Here is a 22,036-nt window from a genome sequence, read left to right on the forward strand (position 1 = left end):
CAACTGAGAGAAAGAGAAGATAAAGAAAGATATTTTCATAATTTTTACGGTGTAGAGTCGTTTTTGGAACGGATGCACGCATGGTTATTGTATGGGTATGTCGTATGCTTAGCACGGTGCCTGATTCCTGACCACTCGAGCCAAGCTACCACAGTGTGTCCGGGAGAACACCACCACCCTTCCAGAGTGGGAGTGTGTTTTTCCAACATAATTGGTGTTCAGTGGTGGGATAGAGCTGTGCCTACGTATACTCAACAATAACTGTGGGTAGTCCATAGGCCTACACCGGGAGTTTTCTCAAAGCGGCCTTCCTAATTGTGGGTTTTTGTTTTTTTCCAAATTTACTCTGGTGGTGGGAGGAGGTATTATTAAAGGTACCCCCCTGCATTGTTACTGCAAATAACTGTCCTCTGACCTGAGTGGGCAAGATGGAGTTTGTACTGGAGAATTTAGAAACGTACACTGTGGCCCAACTCAGGGAGTTTTGCCAGCGGGAGGGGGTGTATTGTCCCCCAGGAGCAAAGAAGGGTGCACTCCAAACCAGCTTAAGGGCTTGGGGGAGGCACGCCGAGAAAGCAAGGCTGAGGAGGAGGACAGGGATAGAGAGCCCGACAGTGAGGGAGCTGGTTTGTACCAACCGGAGGTGGGGAACCTGTCAGCGGGGCCCAGGACACTTTCCAGGAAGGGCAGCAGTGCCTCTAGCGGTGGCTTGTCTGAAGTGGAGTTAACAGACCGGAGGGAGAAAAGGCAGCTCACATGGGACTTAGCAAGGCTGGAAAAAGAGAAGGAGGAACAGAGGATGGCTCATGAGATAAGGCTGAAAGAAATAGATCTTCAGATCCTGAGAATCGGGGCACACCCTGTACCTAACGGTGGCAGCAAAGACCAAGAACGAGAGTACACCAGGGAACCCAAACCCTACCTGCCAAAGGACATAGTAGCTAGCTATGGGGTGGGTGATGATATCGCCAAGTGGCTAGCGGCCTATGAGGTCTCGTTGAGGGCCCATGGGGTTCCAGAGAAGTACTGGGGAGGGGGATTGTACAAGTACATGCCTCCAGCTGGTAGGGATGCTTTATTGGCCCTCGAGGAGGATGAGCAGACCCACTACCCCACCATGAAACTGGCGCTCATAAGAAAGTTTGGACTAACACCCGAAAAGTACAGACAGAAGTTCAGGGGTAGTCACAAACTGGGCACACAGAATTGGGTGGACTTCCTGGACTATGCAAAGAAGGCACTGGAGGGTTGGATTCAGGGCAGTGAAGTGAGGAACTACGAGGGGTTGTTTGACTTAGTACTGAAGGAACACCTGCTCGAGAAATGTTTCCCTGAACTGCGGCAACACCTGGTGGATAGCAAGCTGACCAGTCCCCGGAAGCTTGCTGAGGAGGCGGACATTTGGGCTAGTACCCGGGTGTCCACAAGGGGGACTGGAGGGGATACTCAAAAGGCCGGACAGGGCGCCCCCCAGAAGAAAGAGGGAGGGGAAAAGAAAAAGGAGTTCTCCAAAGGCCCCCAAAATAACTTCCAAGGGAAGGGAACAGGATTCACCCCTAGGGCTAACCCACCCAGAAACCCTAATCCTGGCCAGAGTCAGCAGCCAAGGGTTGTCCATTGCTATGAGTGCGGTGGCGTTGGACACTATAAAGGAGATCCGAAGTGCTTGAAACGACCACCCCCTCCCATTGGAGGAAAGACCCCTGGAGTAGCTAGTGTAGTGCTCGGGGAGGAGATGCCCTTAACTAAGGGAAGGGAGTGGGCGGGTGTCACTTTAGTGTCCCTGGGAGAACGGGAGATGGTTCCTAAGATCCAGGTGCCCGCAAATACCGCAAAGTATGGGCAGTGGGTCACCATCAACGGCCAAAGAGGGGAGGCTCTGAGAGACACAGGAGCCAGTATGACTATGGTGCGTAGCCAACTGGTGTCTCCAGAGCAGGTAATTCCCGATGTACTCCACCCAGCCGCGATGGCTGACGGCAGAACAGGCCACTATCCAGTGGCCGAGGTTCCCTTTGAATGGGAGGGGGTTGCAGGTTCACTTCGAGTTGCCGTAAGCCCTGCCGTGCCAGTCGATTGTCTGCTGGGGAATGACATGGAGCACAACGCTTGGAAGGAGGTGGAATACCGGACTCACACAGATGCTGGGTACACCTGACTGGGCCTGTGTGAGCACAAGGTCCGCGACTACCCGAAGAGGGAGTTCATTTCGGCTGGAGCCTGGAACAAAGGCCCAGCCAGCTGCCAGTCAAGGGAAGAACCGAGGACAGGAGGAGCCTGCCTCGGCGTCCCCACCCCGTAGGACGGATAGGCCACCGGAGGTGGTGGACCAGGAGTCTGCGGTGGGGGATGTTACCAAACTGGAGGACCTACCCATCCCGGCCGAGTGGCACGTGGATGGAGGCCCGTCCAGGGAGGAATTCTGCCAGGGCCAGAGGGAGTGCCCTACCCTTGAGGGGCTGAGGCGTCAGGCCAAAGCCCAGGCAGCAGGGAACGTTGAAGGGAACTACAGTGTTTACTGGGAGGATGGCCTCCTCTACAGTGAACCCAAGGCACCCCTACATGGATCGTCACGAGCCTTGGTAGTCCCTCAACGTTATCGAGCCTTCCTTCTGGAGTTGGCTCACGAGATCCCATTGGCAGGACACCTGGGGCAAGACAAGACCTTCGCCCGTCTTGTCCCACACTTTTATTGGCCTCAGATGAAAGTGTCGTCCGATACCTACTGCCGGACATGTGTGTCTTGCCAAGCCAGTGGGAAAACAGGGGTGAAGCTGAAAGCTCCCCTGGAACCACTTCCTGTCGTTAGCACCCCCTTTGAAAGGGTGGGCATCGACATTGTGGGTCCGTTAGATCCACCGACTACAGCTGGTCACAGGTTTATCCTGGTTCTGGTGGATCATGCCACACGGTACCCAGAGGCAATACCTCTGAGGACCATAACAGCACCTGTTGTGGCAAGGGCCCTGATGGGAATCTTTACCCGAGTGGGTTTTCCCAAGGAAGTTGTGTCCGACAGGGGGACCAACTTCATGTCAGCGTATATGCGGGCGATGTGGAAGGAGTGTGGAGTGACATACCGGTTCACCACTCCTTACCACCCCCAGACAAATGGTCTGGTGGAGAGGTTTAACAAAACCTTGAAGGGCATGATCAGAAGTCTGCCTGAAAGCCTGCGGAGGAAATGGGACGTCCTCCTGCCCTGTTTACTCTTTTCCTACAGGGAAGTGCCACAGAAGGGAGTGGGCTTCAGCCCCTTCGAGCTTCTGTATGGGCACCCTGTACGTGGACCTCTCAACCTGGTGAGAGACGGATGGGAAAGAACTCCCAGAAAGCTTCCCCAGGATGTGGTGAGCTACATGCTGGCCTTCCAGAGCCAAATGGCTAAGTTGTGGAAGCAAGCTTCTGACAACTTGGAAGCCAGCCAAGCAGTGATGAAGGCGTGGTATGACCACAATGCTCACCCGGTGGAGTTGGAGCCTGGCCAGAAGGTGTGGGTGATCGAACCAGGAGAGCTTAGTGCCCTCCAGGATCGCTGGTCAGGACCCTTTGAGGTGTTGGAGAAGAAGGGTAAGGCAACCTACTTGGTGGACCTGAAGACCCCTCGTCAGCCCCTGCGGGTGCTGCATGCCAACCGCCTCAAACCCCACCACGAGAGGCCCGAAGTCATCTTGATGATGGTGACTGACGGAGGAGAGGACGTGGAAAGCGAGCCTCTCCCCGATTTGTTTGCGTCTCAAGAAAAGGATGGGTCGGTGGAGGGAGTGAATCTCTCCCCATCTCTAACTCCTGAACAGCAGGAGGACTGTCGCCAGGTCCTGGGGCAGTACTCTTCGTTGTTCTCCCTTGTCCCGGGTAGGACTCACCTGTGCGTCCATGACGTGGACACAGGAGACAGCCCACCTGTGAAGTCCAAGATCTACCGGATGTCAGACAAGGTGAAGGCCAGCATTCATAGTGAAGTCACTAAGGTGCTGGAGCTAGGAGTGATCGAACCTTCTAGCAGCCCCTGGTCCAGTCCGGTGGTGTTAGTACCAAAAGCTGCACCACCGGGTGCCCAACCAGAACTGAGGTTCTGTGTGGACTATCGGGGACTGAATTCAGTGACCAAAACTGATGCTCATCCGATCCCTAGGGCGGATGAATTGATTGACCGGCTGGGAGCTGCCCAATATCTAAGTACCTTTGACCTTACTTCTGGGTACTGGCAGATCTCTTTGACTGATGGAGCAAGGGAAAGGTCAGCCTTCTCCACGCCCAATGGCCACTACCAGTTCTGTGTGATGCCCTTTGGGCTCAAGAACGCACCTGCCACGTTTCAGCGCCTGGTAAACCAGATCCTCACCGGAATGGAGAGTTTCTCTGCTGCTTATCTGGATGACATAGCCGTCTTCAGTAACAGCTGGGAGGATCACTTGCGTCACCTGCAAGCTGTTCTCCAGGCCCTGAGACAAGCTGGATTGATGATCAAGGCCAGCAAGTGCCAGATCGGGCAGGGGTCGGTAGTGTACCTTGGACACTTGGTGGGTAGGGGAGCGGTGCAACCCCTCCAGGCGAAGATCGAGGCCATCATGGCCTGGGAACCCCCCAAGACACAGACTGAGGTCCGAGCTTTTCTGGGCCTCACGGGATATTACCGCCGCTTCGTGAAGGGGTACGGTACCATCGTAGCCCCCCTCACGGAGCTCACGTCCAAGAAACAACCTCGACGGGTAGTCTGGACGGAGGCTTGTCAGCAGGCCTTTGTGAGATTGAAGAAAGCCATGTGCGAGGCCCCGGTCTTAAGGGCCCCAGACTTTTCCAAGGAGTTCATTGTCCAGACAGATGCATCAGAACATGGCATTGGGGCAGTGTTATCGCAACTCAACGAAGAGGGTCTGGATCAACCCGTGGTCTTCCTATCCCGGAGACTACTTCCCAGGGAACAGAAGTGGAGTGCAATAGAGCGTGAAGCCTTTGCAGTGGTATGGGCTCTGAAGAAGTTGCGGCCATACCTGTTTGGCTCGCACTTCCTAGTTCAGACCGACCACAGACCCCTTCGTTGGCTGATGCAAATGAAGGGGGAGAATCCCAAGTTGTTGAGGTGGTCTATTTCCCTACAGGGAATGGACTTTCAGGTGGAACATCGGCCTGGAGCGGACCACGCCAATGCAGACGGTCTCTCAAGGTATTTCCGCCTTAGTGATGAGAACTCCCAAGGGGTTGGGTAGCTCTCCCCACTTTCAGCTGGGGGGGACGCGTGTTAGACCTGTCAGCCCTTTGGGTGGTCCCTCCTCATCATTATTTATTTTGTCCCACTTTTGCCTCAAACCCTGTTTGAATTTTTCCTTTTTGGGAACCACCAGACTTTTTCGTGTTGCTGCAGATTCAGGGAGCCATTTTAGCTACCCCTGAAACTTCTGTCTGAGGGCCTGGAGCACAAAATGGTGGCCACCTGTGACATCACCAGCATCCACTGGAACCTACCAGCACCTTCCAGAACATTCCAGAACCCTGTGACAGTTGGAGGCGGTTTAGAATGTTGGGAAGCTAAGACAGAGAGTTGGCAGTTGGAGCTGGCAGTTGGCACCTGACTGGTGAGGAGTGAGCAGCAGAAACCTGAAGGAGGAAGGAGTGAGGCAGCAGGGGTGGAAACTTGTGCCTGGAGTGGGGTCCATAAACCCACCCTTGATACTAGTCCCCACTGACTGAGCCCAGCCTGGAGCCCTGTGTGGGAAGAAGCAAGAAAAACCATCCTAAGGACCTGGACAGCAGGAACAGGCCTTAGAAACAGAGAACAGTAAGATCCTGACCTGGAAACTGGTTTCCCTGGAGTCCGACGTCGAGTAGCCTGAGACCTGGAGCCCGAGGTGGAGAAGCGGCGCCGACTGGAAAGCGGACAGCGTACCCGGAGCCGCCAGAGGTCGAGAGAGGGCACCGTCAGAGGTCGTGAGGAGTACCAGAGGTCAAGGAGGAAGTCACCCGAGGTCGAGTGAGCGGCGTCATCGGAGGAGTGAAGTCCGCCCTCCGGAGTCGTCGGAGACCAAGGTGAAGTGTACCGGAGGTCGGGAGTGAGGATCGCACTCCGGAGTCGCCGGAACCTGAGAGAATCGTGCCGGAGGTCGGGAGTGGAGGTCGCACTCCGGAGTCGCCGGAAACCTAAGGAGAGGAGCACCGGAGGTCGGGAGTGAGGATCGCACTCCGGAGCCGCCGGAAGTCGACATCGAGTCAAGGCCGGCCGACGTCATCGAAGTTGAGGTCGCCATCGGACCGGAGCCGCCCGAAGTCGACATCGAGTAAAGACTGCCCGACGCCATCGAATCGGAGGTCGAGATCGAGCCGAGGCCGCCGACATCGAACCGGAGCCGCCTACCGGCGTCGTCAAGAACTGACATTGTGCCGAGGCCGCCGACATCGATCCGGAACCTCCTCACGGCGTCGACACGACTCCAGCGGCGTCGGAGCATCAGAAAAAGGGCAGTAAGTGGAGCAAATGAATGGGTATTACCAACCACGTGTCCCTGTAGGTCCCAACCAATGTTCATACTGCAAAGAGGAAGGTCATTTTAAATACAGTTGCCCTAAATTAATGCAGCGGAACGGTAATGCGTATGGCGCAAGAGGTAGGGGTGGTCAGCAAGCTCCTAAAGGCAGAGGGCGTGGAAGTGTTCCCCAGAACGCGCGTCCTCTGCCGCCTCAAAGTACCATCAATAGCTTTGATCAGCAAGCTAACGCGACTAGTAATACGGCCCAGTATTACAATAATGATTATTATGCAGAGGACGGTGATGCAGAACATAATGATTACTAGGACAGCCATAGACAGAGAGAGGGAGTTGTTTCAGTGCCAGTGGATCAGAGTGGACCGTATGTTGAGGTGACTACAGCAAATGTAACGGAGCCTTTTCTGCTAGACACTGGTGCTGCAAAGAGTTCAATCATGCATTCAAAACTCCCTGGCGCACCTTTGTCTGGCGATATAAATGTTTCAGTAGGTTTTTCTGGCGCCCCAGTTAGGAACCCGATTTCTAGTCCCATGTCACTTTCTGTTGGACCTTGCGAGCTGAAAGCACCCCTGATTCTGACAACAGGTTGTGGTGAGAATTTGCTGGGATTAGATTTGTTGAAAAGATTGCACGCTACACTGTATTGTTCTCCTTCAGGAGTACAACTTACATTAGGCAAGAAAGTGATTTCCCCAATGTACTTGTCTAAAAACACAGTGCCACTTGAATTGTCATCCCTTCCGGATGCCCTTTGGGCTACTGGTCCCAATGATGTGGGCCTCTTGAAGATACCGCCATATGTGGTGACTTTAAAGGCTAATGTCAGACTGCCACGTATTCCCCAGTACAAGATCTCTAATGAAGGGCAGAAAGCATTGTTAGACATTGTCAGCGACTTGATTAATAAGGGTGTGATTGAAGAGACAAGAGGCAACGTTTGCAATAGTCCGATTTTACCTGTCTTAAAACGAACGGACCCTTCACAGCCACCTGTCTACAGATTTGTGATCGATCTCAGAGAGGTTAATAAGATTGTTGTGCCACAGTTTCCGGTTGTCCCCGATATAACCGCCTTGTTAACGATGATTCCAGCCTCTGCTGCATGGTTTTCAGTGATTGATTTAAAGAATGCTTTCTTTAGTATCCCAATTGCAGAAGAGAGCAGGGACATTTTTGGTTTTAGTCTGGGAGGCCGAAGCTTCCGCTTCAAACGCGCTCCCCAGGGCTACTGTGAGAGTCCATCCATATATAGTCAAGCTTTGAAAGCGCAGCTTGATGCACTTGTTTTACCTAGTGGCGCTATCCTGATTCAGTACGTGGACGATTTACTAATCGCCGCGGATACTGAACAAATCTGTAAAGAAGCCACATTGTCATTGTTGCACCATTTATCCGCTTTTCATCACAAAGTGTCTCTCTCTAAGCTGCAATATTGTCGACAAGAAGTGACCTACTTAGGTCATCTCTTATCGAAGGAGGGAAGGAAACTGACCCCAGAAAGAATTCAAGCCATTGCACAGTTGAGTGTGCCAAGAACACAGAGAGAAGTGCGTGCTTTCTTGGGCATTACCTCATACTGTAGGCATTGGATTCCTAGTTTTTCTTTATTGGCAAAACCTTTGTTAGCCTTAACATGCAAAGACACACCGAATCCTATCCCATGGTCTGAAGAGTGCCAGAAAAGTTTTGTGGAATTGCGTAATGCATTATGTTCAGCACCTGTGTTGGGTACCCCTGACTACAGTAAGCCTTTTACATTGTATGTTCACGAGAAAGATGGTTGTGCGTTATCAGTGTTAACACAGCCTTTTGGCGACAGACCGCGCCCATGCGCGTATTTTTCATCAACCTTGGACCCTGTAGCAAGGGCATTGCCAAGCTGTCTGAGAGCGACAGCTGCTGCAGCGATGTCTATCCGACAATCTGCTGGTTTGGTAATGGACAACACATTGATTGTTATGGTTCCACACGCTGTAGACTCATTATTAAATAGGACCAAGACACAACACTTGACTAGTGCGCGATTATCAGGTTATGAACTTACACTGTTAGCAAATCACATACACATAAAGAGATGCAATACGCTGAATCCAGCTACATTGTTGCCAATTCCAGCAGACTCAGATGAGATTGAGCAACATGACTGTCTGTTCAGAACAGAAGAAGAGACGAAAGGGAGAGTAGATCTAAAAGATACTCCCCTGACTGAGTGTGATGGCACTTTATGGGTAGATGGTTCATGTTTCAAGCTCCCTAATGGTGACACGACTGCTGCATATGCTATCACGACTTTACACACGGTCGTGGAAACTGCACGAGTGCCACATAATTCGGCCCAAGCAGCAGAATTAATCGCCCTCACGAGAGCATGCGTGTTGTCTGAAGGAATGAGAGTGAATATATACACAGATAGCCAGTACGCCTTTGGCGTGGCTCATAATTTTGGGCGACTGTGGAAGGAGCGTGGGTTCCTGACGTCGCATGGAGCTAAAATTCAGAATGGCAAGTTGGTGAATGATCTCCTTGAGTCACTGACCCTACCGTTGCAAGTTACGATCATGAAATGCAGTGCGCACAGGAAAGTCACAGATGATGTTGGACGTGGGAATGCGTTTGCTGATGAGACCGCGAGAGAAACAGCACAGAATGTGAAGACTAGAATGTATGTTGCAGGCCCCGCAAGATGGGTTAATGATGTGGGAATGTGTGAGAACACAATAGAGAGTGTGAAGTCGCTTCAAGCTGAAGCCACAGAGGAAGAGTTAAGCAAGTGGAGAGAAAGTATGGGTAAGTTGGATGAGAATGGTTGTTGGATTGATCTGACAGAACATAGGCGATGGTTGTTGCCTGATGCATATGTGCTTCCAGTGGTTACTATGGCACATGGAATGGCACATATCAGTACGAAAGGTATATGCAAGTTGTTGGCTCCAGTATGGCAGAATGCTGGGATTCCCAAGTGTGCAGAGAATGTGGTCAAGAATTGCATAGTATGCTTGAAGTAAAACCCTGGTAGGGGAACCCCAACTCCAGCTGGTCATTTTGCACCCCCATCATGTCCATTTGAAGTTTTGCAGCTGGACTTTATTCACATGGAAAGATGCAACAACCTGAAATATGTACTGGTGGTTGTTTGTGCTTTCTCAAAATGGATAGAGGCTTATCCTCTGAAAGATAACACTGCCCTATCCACAGCCAAAGCCCTTGTGAAGGAATTTTTCCCTAGGTTTGGGATGCCAAGAATGGTGTGGTGTGATAATGGAAGTGAGTTTGTGGGTAAGGTGATGAAGAACGTATGTGAAGGGCTAGGGATAAAGCAGAAGTTCCACGCTGCAAATCACCCCCAATCAGCTGGACTAGTAGAACGCTACAATGGAGCCTTAAAGCTCAAGCTGGCCAAAATCCAGGCGAGCACCGGTCTTAAATGGCCTGACGCTCTGCCTTTAGCACTCCTGTCCACCAGAATGACCGTACACTCACGAGTGGGACTTAGCCCTTACGAGGTTGTCTTTGGCCATCCGGCCAATGTATGGGGTGTACCGAGGCCCATGAAGTTCAGTGAGATAGAGCATCCAGTACTGCTCGATTACCTGTATGATTTGACTGTTAAACTGCGTGTTTTGCACCAACAGGTACATGATACTCTTCCCCAAGCTTCTGAACCTCCTGGACACCCTATCAACCCTGGTACGTGGGTGCTAGTCCGAAATTTCCAGCGCAAGAGCAACGACGAGCCTCGCTGGATCGGCCCTCATCTTGTTCTTCTTTCGACAAGATCAGCAGTGCGAGTGAAAGGGAAGAAGCACTGGATCCATGGTACCCACTGTAAAGTAGTCCCCTTGCCTCTGCCATATGACCAGAGGGTCAAGGAGGGTATCGCCGACTCTGAGACAGACACTGTACCTCGTTTTGTACCATTCAGTGACGCACGCATAAAAGACACAGTTTCAGACCAAGAGAGTGACAATATTCTGCAGGAAGCTGTGCCACCATCAAATCGACTGGACACCACTGAGCCTGAACTTTTGTTTCAAGACCAAACAGCACCTGGCCGTCTCCGCTATAATTTGAGACCTAGGCCCATGGACAAATAAAGATTTCCTCACTATTTCCCTTTTTGACATTTTTTGCTCTCCCATCTGAAGGACTTTCTTGATTTTTTGTTTTTCGAACCACCATCCGGGTTCTGCCGCAGGGTCGCGGTGCCAAGACTTTGGGGTACAGGCCGAAGACGCTAGGTCAACGGTTCTGGTTGGTCTAGGGCGTTTCCCTGGACTGACAGGCGTACTCCTTAGCAGAAGAAACTCATCCACCGCGAGCGGCCCGAGTAGAGGATGGAGTTTTTTAAGATGGAGAGACCGATTGAGGAAATGAACTTTAACGCAAGGATATGTAAAATTATGAAAAGTAAATGTTTTGTCTTTTTGTGCCTTTTTACACTGTGTAGCATAATAATGTTTATTGTAGGATTTGTGTTTTTCTCCGCTCAAAAGCCCATTGAACCCACTCAACAGCCTATACCTCTTTCTACTGCCTCCTCTCACTCTTTTCACCCTTTGCCTGAGCACGAACAGACCAGACGATCAGAGTTCGTAAATAACTCGTTTATCCAACTCTTGCACCAGCACCAACTGGTAATGAATACGACCAATTGCTGGGTGTGTGGGTTAATGCCACATACCATTAACAAGGGTATTCCCTACCTGGTGCTGCCGTACAGTTACAATGGATCGTCATGGGCATTCCAAACCATGTTTCTCTATGCTCTAGATACATACTCCCCTCGCCAACCGCGTTCCATCAGACCTATCACCAATAATAAGGCTTTGATGAAAGGAGTTGCCGATATGAGCAGGGATATCGATGCATACTCATCCATTCCCCAAGAAGAGTTGAGACCTTATGTAGGATGGAACGCGACGGGGTATAGTATTAGTCTGGGTGAAAGACAGCGAAAAATCTCATCTCCAATCTGGGTCGTACCCCACATGGGTCGGTTCTGCTTACAGGGTAATGGTCAGAATCCTAGAGCTCAACTGGGAAGAAGTGACTGTACTGAAACGTACACCTTCCCGTCACAGTTTTCCCCTGCGTTTTTGGCTGCCAAGGGCACATATTTCATCTGTAATGACCGAGCATATACATGGCTGCCCCCTGATTTCTCGGGCACATGTTATATTGCGAACTTGCTACCGCCGACATTTACTGCTGCCTCTGACTATCACAAGACCAGAGTTGTGAGAGGTGTGATTAGTAAGGAGGATACTGCCGGTCAGGAAGCGGGAGACTTCTTCTTGGGTTTCCTGCCGTTTTGGGGACCTATGGTCAATAGTAGGAACCTGAGACAGCTGACTCGTGTGGTTGAATCCACTGTCAATGTAACGGCTGGTGCCCTTAGTAATCTGACAGCTGAGCTCCAAGCGGATCGCCTAATGACTTTGCAGAACCGCATGGTTCTAGACGTTATTCTTGCAGACCGCGGTGGGGTATGCAAGATCATCCAATCCAGTTGCTGCATTTTCATACCAGATAATGCTCCAACAGTGTGTCAAGCCATCTCCAAACTCCATAAAATATCTGAATCCATACACGTGGATAAGGGAGATTGGTCACTGGTGGGGTGGTTCTGGGAATTGATATCTGCCTGGGGTTGGAAAGTTCTGATGGTCATTGGAATGATCTTAGCCATTCTTTTCCTGTTCTGTCTGTGCATACAGTGTGCTCCTACGATATGTGGTCTCTGTGCTACCTTATGTGTAAGGAAACCTGTATCGTGGGACGAACTAAGTAATAGGATGATGCTACAGCAACATCTCAATGACTTCGTGAATATTGACCTAGACTCGGATTAAGATGAGTATAGTGATTGCCTATGTAAGGGCAAAAGGAGGGTCTGTCGTACTTTAATATTCGGGACCGCGTAGGGGACGGGGCCCTACCCCTGTCTATCTTGGTATTAGCAAACCGCAAATGGTAAATGCGGCATGTACGAGTGCTTTATATACCGTTCTAGCTATGAATGCACTGTGTACACGTTATTCTGCTTCACTACGCGGGTTCCATTTTGGAAGCAGTGGCCATCTTGTCATTGCCCTCACATAGGCTATAATGGAGTAAATACGGGCCTCACAGTACATGGGCTTTCCCTCTGACTTCTCTGTGACCTGGGCAGCTGGCTCTGCTGCCCCAGGTCAAACCGGTCTCACGAGCTCCCCTTCCTCCGTCCACCTGTGATTAGCATCAGGGCTTGACCCGTCATAAAACCCTTTCATTCTACACAATCCCCCGGCTAATCTCTTCCACACCTGCTTGTTCCTGCTTTATGACTTGTTTCCCAAACAGGAGATGCTCATGTTTATTGGGGGGTCTATTGACATCCGATGTGGGATCTGAACCTTACTGTGTAAATCATTGTGGGCTGGCCGAACTGGAATGTGGGATGGTCATCATGACTCTGCTTTTTCGTTTGTAATGTATACCTTTATATGACCATATCGTAAACCAAGGAATGTGTGCCTGGAGCATGATATTTTGTACTTAAGAAGAAGCCCGTTCCTATGATTTTCAGCAGTCTCCTGAGAACATACACGCTGTTGTACTTCTAGGATACCTGTCATTGGTCTGCAGCCAATAAACGAATCTTTGACTTCACCCAGAAGACTCTGTGTTTCTGTAGGTCTGGAACAGGGTGAACCCAGAAGTCATAGGGTGTGTGCCCCTGCACCGCTGGGTCTAAAATACCCAGTACTTCAACTTGGAGAAAACGCTAGGTTTGATAAGCTGGTTGTGGAATGCAGCAAAGAGATCAAGGGTAGTTACGGGGTTGAGAATTTCGAAGAGCTTGCCTGATCTATGATAGAGCTTTTGGGGTTTAGGCACATTGCAAATAACTTAGAGGTGTGGTATATGATGTACAGAGTGAGACCAACATGCTGGCACTTCCAAATATAGGAAAAACGTCTTGTGAACATATTCTCTGATGTATTAAAATCCTCTATTAGAGGAAATTTTCTGGTGCGTTGAATACACACTATCTGTTTGTAAACCTCCTGCGCACAGAGCTTCAGTGTATCACTCACTGGAACCCCTCTGCAGTCCTACCAGTGGGGATATGTGCAGAAAGTGGTTTCTCCATGGAGGAAAAATGTTTTCTCTCTGGATGAATAAAACTTGTACATCAGTATTTGTATTTCCCAGATATGGAATACTGTGCACACAATTCGATCTTAGGAAGAATATAATACTTGAAAAAGTTGCATGACTTGCCCAGGAGTACATCTGGAAACCTGCGACTGTCGCAGCGTTCCAGCTGTAGTTTTGTCAAGGTTTGTGAACTGGAAAAAAGTGTTAAGGTGTGCTCAAGGGGAGGTGTAAATCTCTTTCTTCTGAGCTTACCTTCAACATGTGGACCAATGCTTGAAGTTCATACTTTAATCTTATGTTAGGACAGCAACCTTAGGGGTCCAAGCCTTAGAAGGTGCATGGTGAGACCCAAAATAACAGATTTGTTAAGTTGTCAATCAGCAAGAGGTGCACATATACAACTATTTGCAATACTAATATGATCAAACCACAAATGGTGGTAAAATTGTCTCTTCTTACCCAGCTTCGCACATTGCATTTAAATCGCCGGCCAGGCGGGGACTCTGAAAAAAACATAATTTAATGAAAAATTGATTTGCATATTGAGAATTAGAAGCTGGTGCTAGGGAAAGCAGATACTTGGCTGATAATCTCCAGACTCAACAGAAATGAAACCGATTTCAGACAAACCTCATGCAAAAATCGGAAGTATTCCAATATGTACATTTTACATGAAACCTCACTTTTGCAAAGATGAGGTGCCTCGCCTCATTCACTTGTACAAAATGTTACTTTCAGCAGGACAGTGTACCTGCCTGTGCCAATTGCCCCAGCAGGGAACACTGCCCTGCTGAAAGAAAAGTGAAGATCTTTGGTGAAGTGAATGAGGCTTGAGTCACCTCATCTTTGAAAGGGTGAGATTTTATTTCATCTGATAAGCTGACATATAGAACACCTATATGATCCAGAACAGAGGGATAACCAAATCAGAGGAGCAGTAGATAACTGGTTCTTCGCTTTGCAAAATGAAAAACTCCTGCTGTGGCAATACTCCGTTTAACACATCATAAAATGTTTAAATTTGTAAAAGAAATGTATAGTAGTAAATTTGATAACAGACATTGTGACCAGCGAATGGTATGTGGATATTCATAACTATGATGGTTGCATGATGAACAAAGGGGAACACACTTTAGTCACATCTATCTATCTATCTATCTATCTATCTATCTATCTATCTATCTGTGTAATACTGGTATCAAAAGTGCTTCATATTAGGTCGTTTTATCAGAAAAAGCTTGTGGTATTGTGGAAAGTTTTCAGCAATACCTTTACCTTTCTGAACAAACAGACTCTAATATATAGGAAAGAGTTGAGGACTTGGTTCTAACCTCACTGGAAATGATCAGTTAGGCACCGGAAGTGCCTAATTCCATTCACCTGCTAAACAAGACAATATCTGTCAGAGGGGTCAAGTAAATATTTTCCACTATATTTCTAAGACGTCCAATGAGTGCCAGACACACCGAGCATTTATGGTCGATTTCAACTTTTCAATGATATGAGTATTATAATTCTCCATTACTTTTATGTAAGTGGCCTATTAAAAATTCTACCCCCTCCCACAAAAATCTCAAATTTCTTCAAATTTAACATGTATTAATTGGTCACTAATATAATAGTTCAATTACTCCTGATATGTAAGTTCTTCTGGACGAGGTGTATATTTGGGGAGGTAGGAAGGTGGGCTCAAGCCTTCTTTGGTGATATCTCCACATCCTTGGGCCACACGGTCAGGTTTCTATGCAGAAAGCGGGCATAAGGATTGAATGCTCACTGTTACCATGGTTTAAAAAAACTGGTTCATTGACACCTCAAACATGTGTGTCCTTATTCCGGGAATACGGACAAATGAATCTTACCCATGGTTTCAAAAGGGTGGCCATTGCTTTCTTTATGAAATACGGCATTTTACATGAATCGACTAATTCCCGTAGATGTTGGTCAACAAGATTTCCTTTGCTAGAAAGAATGAAAACAGATTGTGAAAGTAGTCTGGTTCGCTCTTCGATCTGATGAGAACATTGTAGTAGTACAATGCATGCACAAACAAAGATAGTCAGTCCTGTTTCCCACCATAGATGCAAGTCTACATGCATGCAAGCTTAGCCGCTTAATAAAATCCAGTTCCCCTGACACTCAACATCCAAAATATGGGATCCTGCTCCTTCAAGAAAACATCTATTGCAGCTGCTTTCATGGCTTCGTAAGTGTCCCTCTCTGATGCAAAACTCTTCAGCCCCTTCTCAAAGTTATTTTCTGTATTGACAAATTCCATTAAAGATAAACTGCTCTGAAGTGAAATATTTAAAAATAACATTTTATTCAACTATACTTCAAACACAATATCATCATTAACAGTGTACTCTTTTTTCATACTTTTCTAGAGGTCTGCCCAATTCTTGATTGTATGGGGTTACAAGGCTGCATACCCGATGAGAAGCCCAACATATTTTGGAAATTTAGGTATCCTGTTCCATGTGCAGCTGATTTGAGGCCTGAAACCCACTTAACATAAGACCTCAACTAGGAAATGTATGCAAAGATCTTCAAGTCTACAGACAACAATAAATGTGACCATAACCACGAACTTCAATTCTGACCACTTTCATTACATTAAGATATCTCGACACTACAAGTCGTTTATTTTTCATGACAATGAATGACAATTTTTTGGTTCGTAGTTTATGCCTACAATGTGTGACACAACTAATGTTTGCTGACTGAGTTTGGTAAACATTTGGGAAATCTTTGGTGTTTTTCCATTGATGGGTGGATTCTGGGCATTTCCAACTTAATCTGGCATGAAGGTAGCCCAATGACAGCCTTTACATGAACATTTACAATGATCTAAGTCTGAGTCAAAAGGTGTTGCATCCTGGGAATACTGGAAAAGAGACTTCAGATGCGAGACCAATGAATGAATCTCAAACTATATAGGTTAATGACAAAATGTCTAGTTGGTGCAAAATAGCATGCAACACTATGCAATGTAAAAAGCATAAACTTGTGAGACGAGCATCCAGGGTTCTAGTGCTTTACAAGGCTCATTTACTTCTGGTATATATAATGGTTTGCAGCTGCAATTGCAGTTGTAAACTATTGAGAAGTGCTAACACCCAGAGGAGATGGTAACTGATTCATAAAGGGGGAATATGTTCTTTTTGTGACAGCTCCCCTTTGGGAATTCTGTCAACATCCTCAGTGGGAGCATGCAGTGTTATGTTGTGTATTTGTAACGCGCACGATAACTGGTGAGATATCCTGGCACTGAGCTTCTGTGTGTGCCTAGCTCTGCCTCTGGTATGTTGGTTTAATGAAAAAACAGGTATTCAGCTTCTTACAATATTCAAGAAGAGAGCAGGAGTGTCTGATGTGGAGTAGGAGGATGTTCAACGCTTTAGGTGAGTGCAACAGTAGGGTAAGTGCTGGATAGTGTAAGTGTTAGATAGTGTAGGGGTAAAAATTACTATTCTAACTCCAGTGAGTGCAACAGAAGGGTAAGTGTTGGATAGTGTAAGGGTACTATGCGTTGTAATGGTATGTATTGTGTAATGACTTGCGATGTAATGCCTGCGTTGTAGTGAAATGCGTTGTAATGACATGCGTTGTAGTGACATGCGATGTAATGACTGCATTGTAATGACATGCGATGTGAAGGATTTTGTGATGTAATGACTGCTGTGTAAAAGTAGTGAGATGTAATGTCTGCGTTGTAAAGGTTGTTTCCCGAACTTGCACAAGGTGCATTTGAACTCTCTTTTTGGTTGTGTGGTGAGGTGTGGTGAGGTGTGGCAGCAGTGTGGCTAGTAGCAGCCTGGGTTAGGAGCACGGATGAGCGCAACAGGGTAGCGATGGGTATGGGGAGAACCAAGATTCCAGGTGCTGGGTGCGATCCCGGTGCAGGCAGGATTGTTTTGGGGACACCTGCAATGCAGCAGTCATTAAATAGGTCATGGAAGGAGGTGAGAAAGCAAGCTACAGTGGGCGGGAAACCAGTGAGGTCACTTCCTGTGCAGGTGGATGGTGGAAAATCCAGTGGTCACTTCATGCTCTGATGAATGATGGGAAATCCAGTGATGTCACTGCACGATGCAGATGAACTTCAGGAAATAAAGTCCTCTTGCTTGGCTTCAACTTTTAAAGAAGGTTTTGGTGGGAAACCGGTGATGGCACTTCCTGTGCAGATGGCCGGTGGGAAATCCCAAAGTACCACTGCCTGCTGCTCTCAATGGATTCTCAAACTGACGCTTTCCTTTTCCCAATCAAACACAGCACCGGCTCCTTTAGAATGCAAGCACAGGAATGGAGTGGTTGGCTGCTGTTCCTTGTAGAACACCATCATTGTGTTTGTAACTAGTAGCGGGTCACAAATATTGACTTGTCTAAAAATATTCATTAGGTACGTCATTCTGCAAAGAACTGAGGCATTCTAAAATTCAATCAATAGGCACATAGGTTACATTACAAAATCGGAGACAAGACGCTGTTGGTGCATGTTTGCAACCATTTACTTTGACCGTTCTCTTAGTACATAGTGTCCTTTTTCCCTTACCTTCAGCGTCTACAAGCCACATATCTTTCTTTGCTAAGAAGAAGTGACCGCTTGCCAACTGAATACTGACGTGAATAGATAGTATATTAAACTTTTGCTGCATTCACATCTTTAAAACGTTTCAAAAGTAAGCTATCAGCCATTTAACAGGTTGCTTCCTTCAATTCCCTTCTCCCCCACTGAAAATATTCCAGCCTACGTCCAACAATAGACTCTCCTTGACCCCACCCTTTAAGCACAAGAAAAAGTTGGGACACTACTTTGAATTCTGCATTTATTTGGGTGGCTAAAGGATCGCTCATAGTCAAAGATCACTTCCAAATGTACTCTTATTCCAACTGGGATCCACCTAGATACAAATTCCTCTTGTCACAGTAGATGAATGGGGAGAGGCTTGATGGGGACCAAGAGAAGGATTTCAGTGTTATCACTGTTCGAGGAAGCGCCAATAGTTCTACATCTAATGATCTAGTGAAAGGTAGTGGGACGAGAAGAGAAAATGAATCTTTAGGCTTGAGGTGTAACAGACTTCTCTGCATACATATGATATCCAATGCAGTAGGAGTCTTACTCCCTCTTTACAAGTTAAGGGCTTAATTCTGATCCCTTTGTACACAAGAGTTTGCACAGTGATTGGAATTACACGTTGTGTAATAATTATCACACCTTTACAGTTATCCTGATACATTCCAGTAGAACAAACCTGCAAAAATTCACTGTAGGAAAAAAACAAACATTTAAAACATGGGGTGTTTAGTGTGTTAAAAGCTTACTCCACATTATATGTCAGTTTTCAAGTAAAAAAACTCGGCATAGGGAGTATTTACCACATGTGGTAAATACCTCACCCTGAGGTAATTGTATTTACCAAGTATGGTGAATACCCCCCCCCCCCCTTTCCACCCAACATTTAATGACGTCCTAAGATGCCAGTTACGAAGTTCAGGTAAGCGTTAAACATCATTGACAAAATTGAAACTCTCTAGAGGACACAACACTTGATGGGTGTGGTTTTTCAGGAATAAGGGAAGCGAGGACGGTGTACCTTGCTTGGATGTTGGTTAATGTATATAGTCTTCTGATTAGTAACTGATTACCAATTGTGTTAAAGCTGGCCAAAAGTTCTAAATGGATCAAAGCCCTAGTTCTTCCTTTATGTTTAATAGAGAGGTTTCCATATCCTAATGGGGTCTGAAGTCTAGCTGAAAGTCACTTAGGGGGGGCATCAAGGGTTGTGAAATACATCACTCTGTAAGATTTCAGGTATCTCATAGACAGCAGAAACATTGGTTTAAACTGGCAGGTTGCAAGGCATGGAGTGCCAATCTATGGAGGCTGGGACTGAGGAAGAGGAGGGGGGCATTCTAAGAAGACTCAGAGTTAGGGCAATCAGAATGCTAGAATTACATATCCAGGGACCACTGGAAAAGTATAAGAAGAGACAGTTTTAAGAACCATGTTGCCTCACAACTTAAATGGTTGTATGGTTCCCACTTAATTTGTCCTGTGTTTTGTTCCCACACCTTAGTTGTTTTGTTCTCTTTCCCTCTGGGTTTTTCCCTTCTCTTTAGCTATCTTACTGAGATTTGTTTCTGTGCAATGTTTACCTCACAACTTGAATGGTTGTATGGTTTCCACTTAATTTGCTCAGCCTTTTGTTCCCACACCTTAGTTGTTTTGTTCCCTTTTCCATTGCGTGTTTTCCCTCTTCTTCGGCTATCTTACTGAGATTTGTTTCGGTGTAATGTTTTCTATGATTTCTGCGAGTGTTCGGCACCAATCCAGTGCATGTTGATCTTACTGGTGAAGCAAAGTTCTGGTGTTCTTGTGGTACTGAGCCTGGAGGGGTCTCAAGATACTCTCTAAGGTCTTTAACGACAGTGTCCCCTGGAGCATAAAGTAAGCTCTCGAAGGGCCACTTGCATTACGGCAAAAAGGTCGTGAAGTTTATGGAAGACTGTTAGATATGCTAATCTGCATTATACCAAAAGACTATCTATCAGAGTACCGTAGTGAGTGGCCTCTACCTGTATCAAAGCATGAGGCCAGTGTTTATGGAGGGAAGAGTTGTGCATCTATTGTGTTTCTCTCTTTCTTCTCCCGACCCATATTTTCCACTTGAGACATTGTATTTGCTCTCACAAAATTTTAGAAAGCCCAGAGGTCTTCCTATTGAGAAAGATTGACTGATTAGTATGGCTATCATGTCACCAAGTTCACCCGCCCCATTCAGGGTCATTACAGGGAAGGCAGATGGCACAAGACAACTATTTTAGGTTTCTTTGCGACACAAGGTAGGCCAGAGATGGTTTGATCATTGAACAGATTATCATAACTCGCAGTGGATTTCTTTAGGATGGAATGATTGTGTACTTGATGACCTGGAACTTTACTCAACTGGAGAGGAAGGCATTGATTAGTTGAGGATGATTGGTGTCACAATAGTATTCCCAGATCAGTGTCCCAAGGAGATGAGGATTCCTTAAAGGCCCACAAGGTATTACCAGTGTCAGACACGAAGACAGAATTCGGTCACCACACGAAAGGCTATAGGTCCTGATTGAGTGTCAACACTTTCTAGACTGAAGATACGCACATGCACAGAGCATGATACACGGCAGTATGCGAACAATGAAGTATGATTCCCAACATTCCAAGAACTCTTGTTTACCATCCGGAAACAGCAGCTAATTGATTATTAGGTATGACTTCCCTCATGGTTCATGCTGCCATTGCTAGCCAATCATGATACAATGTTGCTGCAGCCAGGACCTTGCTACAATGATCTTGAATTCTCTTGCCAAGATCTGTTGCAACCTAAGGATTAGTATTGATGAACATTGAAAATATGGATAAATATTCTGAAAAGTTATATTTGTTCATGAAAGCGAACTTTAAACTATTTAACTCTTCTAAGGACTTGGGTTGTTACTTATAAAAAAATTATTTGTGACAGAAAAGGAAGAATTCTTACACTGCACCATGCTGTTTATGTATATATGAATGCCATGTACAAGTTTTATTGAAGTCACAAAGAATCTCAGCTTCTACATGATAACGAATAGTAAGTGATATGCAAGAGCTAGATTTTTCAAATAATAAAGAGGGTGATAGCAAACACATGCACACTAACACCTCCAACCCCACCCGCACACATATTCATTGGGAAAAAAACACAGATTAAAGGGAAGTTAAAGTTAGTTGAAAATGTCAGGTAAAACATCCTGCTTTAAACTAACAAAACCTCTAAAATTCACCAAACGCTTTATAATTAAATTTTAGCTAATGATACAGAAGTGCTAGTGTGCTGTGATAAGCAAAGTCCTTATTAATATTCTGCCAATCTAAGGCTATCCATGCACCACCTCTTGGAGAGAAGTGGGTAGTATGAATTTGGGTACCAGTCCCACCACTTTTGTGAGTGTTCTAAGACAGTACCAACCCAGTTCTGATACTTAGTCTCAGCAGCCACCGGTAGCATTAGCATCAATATCTTTAAACTTACAGTCATTAACATAATGCCATCTAAACTCGAGTCTATTCAACTCTAATGTGTAATCAACCATAGTAACGTGCTCTCTTGCTCATTTAGCCAGATCACTAGTAGGTGAGAGGAGAATGGAGGAAAATGGGTATGCAAAAAAAAATGGATGCATGCTACTCATCAAGAATAAGACTACTTGTGTGATTTTCTTTTTATAGCATACATGTTTCAAAATTGTCAAATTGACATAGAGTTAGAACTGACACCATTGCCCTGTCTGTTACAAAATGGGACTATCACTCTCTGGTACAGTTATAGATGTGCTCTTCCTTACTGTTTGCACTCAATGCATTCTTTACAAATATTACC

General features: G+C 46.7%; 1 protein-coding gene across 1 annotated transcript in view; it reads right to left on the minus strand.

Annotated features, from left to right (window-relative positions):
* Positions 1-22,036, minus strand: part of LOC146835057 (vitamin D3 hydroxylase-associated protein-like) — a 568,587-nt gene that overhangs the window by 106,273 nt on the left and 440,278 nt on the right. Inside the window, exons 10-11 of the mRNA XM_085602723.1 lie at positions 15,491-15,590; positions 14,088-14,131 (exon numbers count right to left, since the gene is read on the minus strand). Coding sequence (XP_085458849.1) covers positions 14,088-14,131; positions 15,491-15,590 — 144 coding nt within the window. The remainder of the gene's footprint in view (positions 1-14,087; positions 14,132-15,490; positions 15,591-22,036) is intronic.

This window comes from Triturus cristatus, chromosome 4_2 (genome assembly GCF_964204655.1).
Source record: "Triturus cristatus chromosome 4_2, aTriCri1.1, whole genome shotgun sequence".
NCBI classification, from domain to species: domain Eukaryota; kingdom Metazoa; phylum Chordata; class Amphibia; order Caudata; family Salamandridae; genus Triturus; species Triturus cristatus.